General features: G+C 43.3%; 1 protein-coding gene across 1 annotated transcript in view; it reads right to left on the bottom strand.

The window, feature by feature from the left end:
• SLC2A9 (solute carrier family 2 member 9) overlaps positions 1-15,503 on the bottom strand; it is a 262,289-nt gene that overhangs the window by 207,413 nt on the left and 39,373 nt on the right. Inside the window, 1 exon segment of the mRNA XM_064286323.1 lies at positions 4,474-4,598. Coding sequence (XP_064142393.1) covers positions 4,474-4,598 — 125 coding nt within the window.

Genomic DNA, 15,503 nt, shown 5'->3' with positions numbered 1-15,503 from the left:
GTTTTTTGTCATCCATTTTTGTTGTTGAAAAGCCAGCTGTCGATTTTACTGTTGCTTCTTTCAAGTTAATACATCTGTTTATTCTGCATGTTGTTGTCGTTAGCTGCTGTCGAGTCAGGCCCTGGCTTATGGCAACCCCATGCACAAAGGAATGAAATGCTCCCTGGTCATGCCCCATCGTCATGATTGGTTGTAGATCTGACCCTTGTGATCCACAGCGTCTTCACTGGCTGATTTTTGGGAGTAGATCTCCAGGCCTTTCTTTCTAGTCCATCTTAGTCTGGGAGCTCCACTCAAACCTGTTCAGCATCAGAGCAACACACAAGCCTCCACTGATAGACGGGTGGTTGCTATGTACTGGCCGGGAATCATACCTGGGTCTTCTGCATGGAAAGTGAGAATTTTACCACTGAATCTCCACTGACTAATGTTAGTCTTGACACAAATGATAGGTATCATTATCTCTACTTTACATATGAGGAAACTGAGCTCAGAGTGGCCGTAGGCTTGTCTAAGGCCACTCAGCTAGTAAGGAGCAGGAAGACTACAATACGCGTCTTCTGAATACCTTACTCCTTGCTCCTCACCTGTTCAAATTCACAGACTGAGAGCTCAGTTTGAGCAGCACCATCTTAGAGCCTCCTAGTTCTTGAAAATCCTTCAGGCTTGTCATTTGGCTTTAAGTTATTTATTTTAAGTTGGTCAGGCTATTCAGTGTATGGCCAGTAATTTTCCTTTGTTTTTGACCAATCACCTGACCTTACCCAGACCCAGTGCTGTCGAGTCGATTCCGACTCATAGCGACCCTACAGGACAGAGTAGAACTGCCCCATAGAGTTCACCTCACCTTAAATGCCCTTAAATTTCTCGCTCTGCTTTAAGGGGGTTCTGTGAAAAAAAAATGGCATAAAGTCTCCACGCCTTGGTGCTACTCCAACAGGCTACGCTCCAGAAGTCAGGAGTCCTTCCCCACCACCAGCCCCCCCGCCTCCCCCGCCCCGCTCCTTGCTCCTTCTTCCTTTCTTTTTATTTTCCTGGGCTTCATTGCGAAGAACTCACAGGAACAAAAGGTCCAAGACATTTATTTTGAATATGTGGTTTTGTAAAAACGGCATCTATCTTTGAATGCAGCTTCTTTTTAAGTAGCACATTCAGATAACAACCAGTTGTGCGCAGTAGGTGCCGCCTCCCCTAGGAGAGCTAGACAGTCAAAGCAACAGGAAAAAGGCTGAAGGGATAAAATAGAAACCTCCCAGGAAGGAAAGGATTTTCAAGTTTATATGTGCCAATATTATGCACTCTCTCTCCAGAGTAGGCAGGGTCTTTGAAACCAGACTAAAAAAACCCAGCCAAACCCACTGCCGTCGAGTGGATTCCGACTCATAGTGATCCTATAGGACAGAGTAGAACTGCCCCATAGGGTTTCCAAAGCTGTAATCTTTACGAAATCAGACTGCCATATCTTTCTCCTGAGGAGCAGCTGGTAGGTTCAAATAACCAAACTTTCAGTTAGTAGCCAAGTGCTTAACCACTGCACCACCAGGGCCCCTTCTTAGTTAATGAGCAGCAGATCCAGAATTTGAATCCAGGTAGTCTGAAATCAGATAGACACCATCTGAAATCAGAATACCTGGGTTCAAATCCTGGATCCGGCCCTTATTAACTAAGAATAAAAACAACAACAATAATGAAAATAATGCCACCACCATACCTGGGATGGGGTGGGGTACTAAGTACCTGGAACTGTCCCAACTGCTTCACACATGTACTCATACCACACCCACTGCTGTCAAGTTGATTCTGACTCATAGTGACCCTACAGGACAAAGAACTGCCCCATTGGGTTTCCATTGAGCGGCTGGTTTCCACTGAGCCAAGCTCCTAACAACTGCACCACCAGGGCTCCATCACACATGTAGTATATCATTTAATTTTTCATAACCCAACACCAGTTGCCATCGAGTTAATTCTGACTCTGGCTCATAGACACCCCTTGTGTGTCAGAGTATAACTGTGCTCCATTGGGTTTTCAATGACTGACTTTTTTGAAAACAGATCGCCAGGCCTACTTCCAAGGCATCTCTGGGTGGACTTGAACCTCCAAACTTTCGTTTAACTACTGACCATGTTAACTGTCTGCACCCCTCAGGGACTCCTACACAACCCAATGAGGGAGGCCTTATCTTTAGGTCCTTTTGCCAGATTATCCAGCCACTACCCACCTGCAACTGACCACAGACATGTAAGAGATGCCAGCGGAGATCGGCAGAGCCACCCACATCAGAACCACCACCCAGCCAACCCACAGAATCGGATTCTCAATAAAATGGCTATTGTTTTATGGAGCTACGTTTTTTTTTTTTTAACGAAGCAAAACCTAACTGATAGAGACAAGACAGTGAAATTATGTAGGTAAATGGCAGAGGCAGACTTGAAACCAGACAGTCTGAACCCATAGCCCTCACCCTTAACCACTTTACTGGCACATCAGTTTGAGTCTTGGTTTCCCCATATACAAAATGAGAACGAAATAACTCCCTTTACATTTAGTAGGAGATCTAAGGAGACGAGGCACATGAACATGATGGATCAACTGTAAAACATTACATAAACACCAACCTTTATTTTTACCAATAAAAATTCTTCTCCCGGTCTTCTGGAGAAAAAAAGATCTCCAGGTCTTCTCTCTTATGGAGTGGCTGGTGGGTTTGAACTGCCAACTTTTGGTTAGCAGCCAAGCACTTAACCATTGTGCCATCAGGGCCCTTGTTGGTAGTAGCAGCAGTTGGTAAATGGCAGAGCTGGGATTCAAACCCAGGTATTTCTAATCTTAAAGTCTGCACTGTTTCCACAAATACCTCAATACCTCTTTTTTTTTTCAACAATATATTTTGTGTATTCTACTTTCACACCTCATGGCAAAAATCTTATCATATCTCACCACCTCCACTGCTGCCGTTGTCCCAGCCACAGCCCATCTCCCCCAGACAACTTGTTCCCTTGATTCCACTCCTGCCTGCCCACTTATACTCTCTTCTATACAAAGGAGCAGGAAGAATCATATTAAGCAGATCATGTCACATTCCTCCCAAACCTCCCCTGGCGTCCCATCATCTCAGCATAAATCCACAGTCCTGACTATGACCAACAAAGCCCAACATATTACCACTGGCTCCTCTCCACACTCTCCCCATGACCAAACTGCCGCCACACTGTCCACCTTACTCTTCCTCAAACATGCCAAGGACACTTCTGCATTTGGGCTGTTGTCTTATTCCCTCTGCTAGGAACCCAACTCCCCAGATATTTGCTTGGCTCTTGTCCTTGATTCATCCACTTCTCTGCTCATATGGTTCCTTCTCTGAATGGTCTTCCCTGACTGGCCTACATAAAATAGCCCTCACTATCTCCCTGCCCTACTTGGTTTTCTTCTTAGGACTTGCCACTACCTGTCTTATGTATCTAATTATGTATCTGTCCACCCAACTAGAATGTTGACCCTCAGGGGTAAGGACTTGAGTGCCTTGTTAACCATTATGCCCCAGTATGTAGAAGAATGGCTGGCAGAGCAGGCACTTGTAAACATTTGGTGAATAAATGGAAGGATGAGTGATTCAGAGGCACAGACAGGAAACACAACTCTCGCACAAGCTCCCTGGAAATCACAGATAACCTTGAAATAAGAATTTTATGGTGAAAGTGACAAAGTAGAAGACATTACATGCTAAAGACCATCCTAGTCTTTGGGATGGACTTGGGTCCAGCCCTCCCAGTCATCATTTCTCAATTAGGGTGCTGCAGCATTGTCAGTGGGATGATTCATCTCATGGGGCTATCTCACTTTATACAGGGTGTCATGGGTTGAATTGTGTCCCCCCAAAATATCCATCAACTTTGCTAGGTTATGATTGCCAGTATTGTGTGATTGTTTACCATTTTGTCATCTGTTGTGATTTCGTTATGTGTTATATATCCTATCACTATGATGTAAAGAGATGGATTAGTGGCAGTTATATTGATGAGATCTACAAGATTAGATAGTATCTTAAGCCAATCTCTTTTGAGATATAAAAGAGAGAAGCAAGCAGAGAGACATGGAGAACCTCATACCACCAAGAAAGCAGTGCTGGGAGCAGAGTGCATCCTTTGAACCCAAGGTTCCTGCACTGAGATACTCCCACACCAAGGGAAGACTGAAGACAAGGACCTTCCTCCAGAGCCAACAGAGAGAGAGCATTCCCTAGAGCTGGCGTCCTGAATTCGGACTTCTAGCCTACTGGACTGTGAGAGAATAAACTTCTCTTTGTTAAAGCCATCCACTTGTGGTATTTTTCTTATAGCAGCACTAGATGAATAAGACACAGGGTATCTAGCATCCTGGGTGCCGACTAACTAATTGCCAGCAGTGGGCCCCAGTCATTATGACTACCCAAATACCCCTCATATTTCCTTCCTCTCCTGGCGAAGTCTTACCTCCATCCACGCCCATGATGAAACGACCCACAATGAGCATTTCAAAGGCTCCTGCCTGAAGAGAACAGGCCATCAGCAATGCACCAGAAATCGCAAACCCATCGTTGACCAGCAAAGTGTTCTTCCTGGAAAAAAAGGAGGGGTCTGATGAGGATGTCCACTGTAAGATGAATCACTGGCCTGTCTATCCCAGGAGTATGGGGTTAGGCCCTTCAGAAGCATCAGTAGAGTGAGATCCAGGCCCAGGGAAAAAAGGAGGGTGTGTTACAGTCCCCTTGCTGTCATCTTCTGGCAGTATGACTTTGAGCAAGGAAAGGCAGGTCCTCTCTTTAGGCTCACGAATGGTGCTGAGTAGGTCATCTCCAAAGGCACTGTCAGCCCTTGGACATCCTATGAATTCCCTGCTGCAGTATTTTATTTCATTGACTCTAAGACCATCACTTAACATTTCTGAAACCAAAATGTTGTTGTTGTTAGGTGCCATCAAGTTAGTTCTGACTCATAGCAACCCTATGTACAACAAAACAAAATATTGCCCAGTCCTGAGCCATCATTGCTATGTGTGAGCCCATTGTTGCAGCCACTGTGTCAATCCATCTCATTGAGGGTCTTCTTCTTTTTACATTCACCCTCTACTTTACCAAGCATGATGTCCTTCTCCAGGGACTGATCCCTCCTGACAACATGTCCAAAATATGTGAGACCAAGTCTTGCCACCCTTGCTTCTAAAGAGCACTCTGGCTGTACTTTTTCCAAGACAGATTTGTTTGCTCTTCTGGCATTCCATGGTATAGTCAATATTCTTTGCCAACACCGTAATTCAAAGGCATCAATTCTTCTTTGGCCCTCCTTATCCATTGTCCTGCTTTCAAATGCATATGAGGCGATTGAAATACTATGGCTTGGGTCAGGCACACTTAGTCCTCAAAGTGACATCTTTGCTTTTCAACGTTTAAAGAGGTCTTTTGCAGCAGATTTGCCCAATGCAATACATCATTTGATTTCCTGACTGCTGCTTCCATGGGTGTTGGTTGTGGATCCAAGTAAAATGAAATCCTTGACAATGTCAATATTTTCTCCGCTTATTGTGATGTTGCTTATTGGTCCAGTTGTGAGGATTTTTGTTTTCTCTAGTTAAGGTGTAGTCCATCCTGAAGACTGTAGTCTTTTATCTTTATCAGTAAGTGCTTCAAGTCCTCCTTGCTTTCAGTGAGCAAGGTTGTATCGTCTGCATATCGCAGGTTGTTAATGTGTCTTCTTCCAATCCTGATGCTGTGTCCCTCTTCATATAGTCCAGCTTCTCGGATTATTTTCTCAACGTATAGATTGAATAAGTATGGTGAAAAGATACAACCCTGATGCACACCTTTTCTAATTTAAGATCATGCCGTTTCCCCTTGTTCTAGTCCAACAACTGCCTCTTGGTCTATGTACAGGTTCCTCATGAGCACAATTAAGTGTTCTGGAATTCCCATTCTTTGCAGTGTTATCCATAATTTGTTGTGATGCACATGGTCAAATGCCTTCGCATAGCCAATGAAACACAGGTAAACATCTTTCTGGTACTCTCTGCATTCAGCAGCTGACATAAGCAATGATATCCCTTGTTCCATGTCCTCTTCTGAATCCAGCTTGAATTTCTGGCAGTTCCCTGTCAATGTACTGCTGCAACCATTTTGAGTTATCTTTAGCAAAATTTTACTTGCATGTGATATTATTGATATCATTTGATCATTTCCATATTCCATTGGCTTATTTCTTGGTAGAGACAGGTGAGCACCTCCAGGGTTGCATCTGTTTGTTGAAACATCTCAACTGGTATTCCGTCAATTCCTGGAGCTTTGTTTTTTGCCAATGCCTTCAGAGCAGCTTGAACTTCCCTCAATACCATTGGTTCTTGATTACATGCTACTTCCTGAAATGGCTAAACATTGAACAATTCTTTTTGGTACAGTGACTCTGTGTATTCCTTCCATCTTCTTTTGATGCTTCCTGTGTCATTCAATATTTTGCCCACAGAACCCTACAAAATTGCAACTCAAGACTTGAATTTTTTCTTCAGTGCTTTCAGCTTGAGATATGCCAAGCGTGTTCTCCCCTTTTGGTTTTCCAGCTCCAGGTTTAGTTGGTTTTCAAACTAAAACTGTTAAATCTCCACTTCTAACCATCCCCTCAACACGTGCATTCCAAACCCCTCTTTCTACAGTCAGCCCCATCTACATAAATAAATAAATCCTCTACCTACCTAAGGATGGGTCAAAAATCTGGGGTTAATATTTAAATCTCTTATTTTCTTTACAAATCATATCCATTTCATCACTGAGTCCTATCTACTCTATTTCCAAAATGTATCCCAAATCGAACCACTTTCCCCCATTTCCAGTCCTACAGTATGGACGTGGTCCATGCCTCAAGCATCTCATGGCCACGTGACTGCAGTAGCCCTGAGCAGCTCCCTGCTTCCACTCAGGCCTGTTGTAGTTCTGTGTCCACAAAGCAGTTCCAGCAATCTTTTCAAAGCGTACACTGATATACTTTTCCCTTGCTTGAAATCTTCCAGTGGTTTCCTCCTGTGATGTGAATAAACTTCAAACTCCTCACCTGTTGTTGTTAATTACTGTCAAGTTAGCTTCAACTCATGGTGGCCTTTTGTAAAACAGAACAAAATTTTGCCCAGTCCTATGCTACCTCCATGATTGTTGGTATGTTTGAGTCCACTATTGAAGCTATCTTGTCAATCTGTCTCATGGAGGGTTTCCCTTGTCTTGCTGACCTTCTACTTTACCAAACATGGTACTCTTTTTTAATCATTGGTCTTCCCTGATGACATGTCCAAAGTAAATAAAATGAAGTCTCACTATTCTCACTTCTAAGGAACATTCTGGTGGTACTTTGTCCAAGACGATTTGTTTGTTTTTCTGGCAATATATTGAAGTATATTTGATATGCTTCACCAACACCACAATTCAATTGCATCAATTCTTAGATCTTTCTTTTTCATTGTCCAGATTTCACATGCAAAACTCCTTTCCAGGGCCTCTCTAGAACCCTGCATGAGATGGTCTTTGCCACATCATCTGACAGTCTCGTCTTATTCATGCCACCCCAGGCTCATGAGCCTTCCCATGATGCCTCAGGCATGCTAGGCTGGTTCTCTACTAGGAGCCCTCACCCTTGCTGTCCCCTCTGCCTGTATTGCTCTCCCCTCTGCTTATGGCATGATGGTCTCATCTCACTAAAGTCTCAACTCAAATGTCACCTCCTGACACTCTATCTGAAATGGCTGCTGTCCCCAGCTCCAGTACCCATCCCTCCAATCCTAACCTCTGTTTATTTTCTTCACACTCCAGCACCATATAAAATTATCCACCGTGTTGATTTATTTTCACGTTTGTTGTCTATCTTTCCACTCTAGAATATGAGCACCACTAGGACAGAGAATTTGTCTCGTTTGTCACTGTAGTCCCAGCAACTAAACCAGGTCCTGGCACGTGCAGGTGGCCTGTATGCGTTTGTTGCATACATGAAAGAATTAATTCTTAGATGCGAGTGATACTGACCTAGGCTTCCTCTGTGTGCCAGTCACTGGCCTGTCCTGAGTATCACTTTCACTTCTAGGTCCGTAGGCTGTGTTGGGGTTAAATGCTCTTCTCCTGAATCCATCGTCAATAATGCTCTCACTTGGACAGCCCAGCCACATAAAAATTAAATGGCTTTGAGAAGGTTTCTTGTGCGTTCTGAGCCTGGGTTTCCTCATCTGTAAAATGCCTATTTGTACGGCTCCTATGATAATTAGGTGATTTATTAAGGTGCTTAGGAAAGCACCAAGAACTTATCTGGAATCTCAAAAAAGAAATAAAATAAAACCAAAGATGATAGCTATGTTCACTGAGTGTTTACTCTATGCCAAGCACTGTTCTGTCCTCATTGAATCTCTGCTATACGCTATGAATTAGGTAACAGTGTTACTGGATTTCACATTTGAAGAAACTGAGATTTGGAAGTTAAGTGCCTTAGCCAAGGCACTTAGTCAAGGTCACATGCTATTAATTGAAGATCTAGTATTCCAGTAACCATGGTATTAAGCTACTTGCAATGGTAGCTGCTATTTTTACTCATAGCACTCATTTCTTCAACAATCATTCATTCATTCAGCCAACACTCAATCATTTTACACACATTTGAATGTGGACTGGGTAATGAACACTGTTCTAGGTTCTACACTATAGCAAAAAACAAGAGAAAGTCTTTGCTCTTATGCTCTTCTCAATAAATAAGCAAAACACATGTAGCATGTCAGATGGTGATAAACACCACGTAGAAAACTAAAGCAGGGATGTGGTGTAGTTTTACACAGGTGGACAGGGAAGGTCACCCTGAAAAGGTGACATTACAGCATAAAAAGATACATTTGGATATCTGAAAAGAAGCAATCCAGGGAGAAAGGTATAAAAAGCCAGACTTGGGCTGTTTGAGGAACATCAATCAGGTAGGCCAGCATGCTCGAAGGTAGTGGAGGACCAGAGACCAAGTCATAGAAGACGAAGGTGGAGGAAGGGCAGGGGGAGCATCAAGGGTCTTTTAGGCCCCCATAAGAACTTCTATCCCAAATGAGATGGGCAACCACTGGAAGATTCTGAGGAAAGGAATGATATAACCTGATTTATACATAAACAAGACCACTCTGTCTTCTATGTTGACCATGGACTGTAGGGGGCAGGTGTAGAAGCAGGAAGACCAATAGGAATTGCAAGCGCTGATGGTGAGTTGGGTCAGGATGGTAGCAGTGGAGGTAGTGAGAAGTGGTCATATCCTGGCATATTTTGAAGACAAAGTGGACACAATTTGCTGGTGGATTGGACAGGAGTGGCGAGGAAAAGAAGAGCCAAGGATACCTCCAAAGACTTTGGCCTGAGCTCCTGCCTTGAGCATGATGGGGTATTTTGTGCTACACAGGGAATATTAAAATCACATTAAAGTCTGACTTGACACATTTGCAAATAGGGCTGTACATCCTCTAAACAAGTTCGTCATACTAATATATTCCTTCCCAAAATAACGCGCAGCCCAACAGTGTCCCAGAGAGGATGGAAACCTTATCTGCAAATAATTCATGAAGCTGGCTCATTGGGGTTCAGAGATAGGGATTTTAACCATTGTGTTTCCGTTTTTCTTTCCCAGGGATGAACACAGCTAAAGAAGCAAGGTAGATCAACATCATTCCATGTCTGAAAGTAAAACTCCAGCACCCCCTTGGAATTCCACCCTGGACACTGAATTCATGGTTTTCAGCTTTTCCAATAGTACAGAATCTTCCCTGTGCAACTCGGAAGATCATCGGTTCTCAGACAGAAGGTGTCAAATACAGGGAAGAGTGATGGGGGTGATGAGGAGATTGAAGACCATGTCCCTTGAGAAATTGTCAAAGGAATTTCTCATTTAGCCTGAAAATAAGAATTAAAAAAAAAAAAATCATTGCCGTTAAGTCAATTCAGACTCATAGCGACCTATAGGACAGAGAAGAACTGCCCCATACTGTTTCCAAGGAGCAGCTGGTGGATTTGAACTGCAGACCTTTTGGTTAGCAGCCGAGCTCTTAACTACTGTGCCACCAGGGCTCCAGGAAAGTGAGAAGGCTCAGAGAAAGTGTGAGAGTTGCTTTGCACTATGTTATGATTTAACTTGATACTTAGGACCAGGATTGATTGGTGGAAGTTGCAGAGAACACTACTTCAATTTGAATTTAGAGAATACTTTTCATTATTGTTAGGTGCCATCGAGTCGATTCTGATTTATGTCGACCCTAGGTGTGTATTAGAGTAGAATTGCACTTCATAGGTCTTAAAGCCTGACCAGGCCTGTCTTCCAAGGCTCCTCTGGGTGGATTCAAACTGCCAGCCTTTTGGTTAGCAGTCAAGAACTTAACTGTATGCAGTTAACCCACTTTTCATTAAGCCCTAGTGAAATGGGGTACTTCTGGAGGTATTGGGTCTCCACCATATACCCTGCCTACAATTCTTTACCTTGACTAAGCCTAGAGGCCAAGATTGTACAATGTCTCCACTGTCTGTCACCCTCCTTGTGTCCTTCCCTTCCTGCTTATCCAGGTGAATTCCATCATCCATGATTATGAACACTCATACACATACACCCTCAACTCCTTTACCCAACCCATTTCACTATATGTGCCTGCCAAACCCCAGCCCTGGTTAAATCTCTGCCTACCTCGCATATACATCCACAAAGCTCAGCTTGGCTGGAGAAAATCATACAACCCTGTTGACTGGTCTGCCTTTAAATTCATGACCACCAGCCTCAAGTGGGCTTTAGAGCTACCCAGTTCATTCAGTCTGCTGCTGTCCTGGAAGACGATTTACCTCTTCTCATTCTTCAAATTCTTAACATCTCCTCCCTTGTCCTCATACTTGTCTGATGACCTTTCTATTCCATTAAGAACACAGAAGCAACCTGCAGAGACCTATCACATGTCCCCTCCACACGTATCAAGCTACCTGCATCTGTGCCCATACACTCTCCTTCCCTCCTGGTCCTATGTAAATACTGTCTCTATTCCTATTTAACTCAATTCCTCTGATTATCTACTAGTTCCCCATCCCCTCTTACCTACTCAATGATATTATTTCAGCAAGTTTCATCTCTTGATCCTGACTGTAAGTTTTTCTCTTTACTGTAATATCTTATTAACCTGCTGTTAGAGCCCCCATCTTATAAAAACAAAAACAAAAAAAGATCTTGATCCCACATATTCCCCCAGCTAGCACACCATTGTCTTCGCTCCCCATTATAGTAAAATTTCTCAAAAGGAATTGTCTATACTTACTGTCTCCAATTATTCCCTCCTCTCTCTTAAATCCAATTATTATTTGCTCCATTGCCCCATTCAAACAGCTACTGTCAAGGTAACCAAAGACCTCCATGTTGCTAAGTGTTGACCAATGCTTCATCCTTGTCTTTATTTCTCAGCAGTATTGGACATGGTTGGTTACCACTTCCTTATTTTGCTTGGTTTTCAAACCTCAATTAATTGTAGGTCCACTTCTACCTCATTGGCCAAAACTAGTTATTCCTAACCTGCTGAGCACTGGAGGGCTCCAGGGCTTAGGTCTTGGTCCTGTTATTTTTGCTTATAAGCACTTCCTAGGTGATCTATTCTGAGATCCCGACTTTAAAAAAAAAAAAAGTACCACTCATATGTTGACCATTCCCAGATTTATATCTCCAGCTCTGACCTTTCTTGAGCACTGGACTCATATACCTAAATGCCTACTTCACATCTCCACTACGAAGTCTAATGGGTATTTCACACTTAGTATACCTAAAACCAAGCTCCCAATATTGCCCACCTCCAGGAAAACAAAACATAACACTGTTCCTTCCATGGCTTCCCTATGTCAAAAAACATTAACATATGTCTTGCAGTTAGTGTTACCCTTCGCTTATCTCTCTCACAAAATGAATCATTTTCAGCGCTTCATCCGTTTGTTGAAACATCTCAGTTGGTATTCTGTCCGTTCTTGGAACCTTGTATTTTGCCAGTGTCTTCAGTGTAGCTTGGATTTCTTCCTTCAGTACCATTAGTTCTTGATCATATGCTACCTCCCGAAATGGGTGAATGTCAACCGATTCTTTTCTGTACAGTGTCTCTATATATTCCTTCCATCTTCTTTTGATGCTTCCTACATCATTCAAAATTTTGTCCATAGAATCCTTCAATATTGCAACTCGAGGTTTGAATTTTTTCTTCGTTTCTTTCAGCTTGAGAAATGCCGAACACGTTCTTCCCTTTGGTTTCCTATCTCCAGGTCTTTGCACATGTCTTCTCCAGCTGCCCTTTTAAATCTTCTGTTCAGCTGTTTTACTTCATCATTTCTTTCAGTCGTTTTAACTACTTGACATTCAAGAGCAAGTTTCAGAGTCTCTTCTGACATCTATTTTGGTCGTTCCTCTCTTTCCTGTATTTTTAGTGACGTTTTGCCTTTTTTTGTGGACTTGTTCTGATTTTCTTCAGTTTCAAGTTGAACTTACATACAAGCAATTGATAGTCTTGTCCGCAGTCAGTCCCTGGCCTTATTCTGACTGATGACATTGACTGTCTCCATTATCTATTTCCACAGGCATAGTCCATTTGATTCCTGTATCTGGTGAGGTCCACATGTATAGTCACCACTTACGTTGTAGAAAAAAGGTATTTGCAATGAAGATTCGTTGGTCTTACAAAATTCTGTCATGTGATCTCCAGCATTGTTTCTATCACCAAGGCCATATTTTCCTCTTCTTTGTTCCCAACTTTTGCATTCCAATCACCAGTAATTATCAATGTATCTTGATTGCATGTTTGATCAATTTCACAGTGCAGAAGTTGGTAAAAATCTTCAATTTCTTCATCTTTGGTTTGCTTATCTGCACAAATTAAGGAGCAGATCGCTGACTCTTCTTGTACCTCTTCTACCCTTCCATGTTGTTGTTAGGTGTCATTGAGTTGGTCCCGACTCATAGCGACCCTATATGCACAACAGAACGAAACACTGCCCGGTCCTGAGCCATCCTCACAATCGTTGTTATGCTTGAGCTCATTGTTGTAGCCACCGTGTCAATCCACCTCGTTGAGGGTCTTCCTCTTTTCTGCTGACCCTGTACTCTGCCAAGCATGATGTCCTTCTCCAGGGACACTCCCGTAATTATGACTTGCATAATAAATTGTTCTGTGGCCAGCTTTTTTCCACCCTAGGCAGCAAGCATTGTGTCTCTCTTTCTTGTTCACCCCAGAAGTTCAAGTGCCAAATACAGTGTCTGGCTCATGGTACGTGCTTAAACATGTTTACTGAATGGATGAATGTGGTGAGGTGGCTTGCCCAAAATTCTGACCCAGATCTTATTTCAAAGCCTGTGTCCTTCACTAGAGTCTTACAGATGTTCTCTGCTGTGATCTAGAGGTAAAAACTGGATCCAAATTGATGAATGGCATGTGGAAGGAGGAAGATTTCAGTGAAACTTAAAGGACATATTCACAATCAGCTCTGTCACCTGATGGACTCACCAACCTCAAGGAGGGCTGCTGGTGATGGTGATGATGATGATAATAATGATGGTGATGATGACAATGGTGGTGGTGATGATGATGATGATGATGATGGTGTGAACATGAGTTGGGCACTGATTCTGTATCAGTCACCAGAATGAACACTTTATAGCCAGCATCACTTAATCTTCACATCAACCCTCTGGCATGTCCATTGCTTTATCTCCGTTTTACCTGTCTTGGAAGAAGTACAGTCAGAATGTTCCTTAGAAGCGAGGATGGTGAGACTTCATCTCATGTACTTTGGACCTGTTATCAGGAGGGACCAGTCTCTGGAGAAGAACATCATGCTTGGTAAAGTAGAGGATCAGGAAAAAAGAGGAAGACCCTCAATGAGATAGGCTGGCACAGTGGCTGCAACAATGGGCTCCAACATAGCAATGATTGTGAGGATGGTGCAGGACCAGGCAGCGTTTCATTCAGTTGTACAGTGGGGTCACTGTAAGTCAAAACTGACCCAACAGCACCTAACAACAACAACCTAAGTTTCTGAGAGCTCCCATAGCAAAGTATCACAAATTGGGTGACTTATAAAAACAGAAATTAATTCTCTTACAGTTCTGGAGGCTAGAAGTTCAAAATCAAGGTGTCAACAGGGCTGTGCTCCCTCTGAATTATCTAAGGTATGGTTCTTCCTTCCTTCTTAGCTTCCAGTGGGTGCCGATATTCATTGGCATTCCTTAGACCGTGGCTGCACCTTGGCAATCTCTGCCTCCATTTTCACGTGGCCATCTTCCCTCTGTGTCTGTCTCCTCTATGTCTGTGTTTCTTCTCCTTTTCTTATAAGGACACCAGCCATTGGATTTAGGGCCCACTCCAATCTAGTATAATATCATTTAACTAATCACATCTTCAAAGACCCTATTTCCAATAACTGATTTCTGAGTTTCTGAGTGGACATGAATTTTGGGGCGGACACTACTCAGCCCAGTGAGTCAAGCAAAACTCAGAGAGTTCAAGTGGCTTATAAACAGCTCCATAAGCTATAAGCATCAGAGCTCAGACCTGAAGCTGGACCTGTAGCCAAGGTCCACGCACTAAGCGGCATCACTATCATGCCTCATGAGGTAGGAGGGGTCTGTCACTGGAGCTATGTAAGCAGAAGATGGAAGCCTCCCAAATGAGGGGGCTGGGACAATAGCCCAGAGTTCTCCAAGCCAGAAATTCCTGCATCCCTAAGATCGTATGATGTGGATGGCTCATCTTCAGAGACTGTTTCCGGCCCTTTACACTTCCCTGTCTTATCGCTCTCCCAAATCACAGATGAGTTCAACATTGCCTTGGTATGAATACCACCACCCATCTGTCAGTTTGTCACACTGTGGTGACTTGTGTGTTGCTGTGATACTGGAAGCTATGCTTCACTATCTCAAATACCAGCAGGGTCACCCATGGTGGACAAGTTTCAGTGGAGATTCAAAACCAAGGCAAAATGACTAGGAAGAAAGGCCTGGTTATCTATTTCCATTAGACAAGGAACAGTTTATGTATCACAACAGAACATTGTCCCCTATAGTGTTGGAATATGAGTCCTCCCAGGTTAGAAGGTACTCAGACATGCAACAATCATGAACATGGTGCAGGATCAGGCAACATTTCATTCTGCCGTAAATGGGGTCACCATAAGTTGGAGGTGACTCGATGGCAACTAACCACAGCAAGCTATAAACAGCGCCATCACAGAGCCAACCAGTGTGAAGGTCCTGCCAACTGTGAGGACCCCCAGCTCCACCCAAACTTCTCTCCAATCACACCTCTGAGTGCTTCTGTTGGACCACCCAGGTAGCCACTGTGCTCCCCCAGCCTCTTACATGGAACCCAGCTTCCTCTTCCTCCTGTATGGCCCCATGGGGAGAGGCAGAACAAGGTATCAAGACACAATTTCAACAGCATCATGCAACAGAAATAGCACAGGCTTTGTGATCTAACA

Source organism: Loxodonta africana, chromosome 5 (genome assembly GCF_030014295.1).
Source record: "Loxodonta africana isolate mLoxAfr1 chromosome 5, mLoxAfr1.hap2, whole genome shotgun sequence".
Lineage (NCBI taxonomy): Eukaryota > Metazoa > Chordata > Mammalia > Proboscidea > Elephantidae > Loxodonta > Loxodonta africana.
Note: the sequence above shows the minus strand (reverse complement) of the source record. Positions and strands in the feature narration are given on the sequence as shown.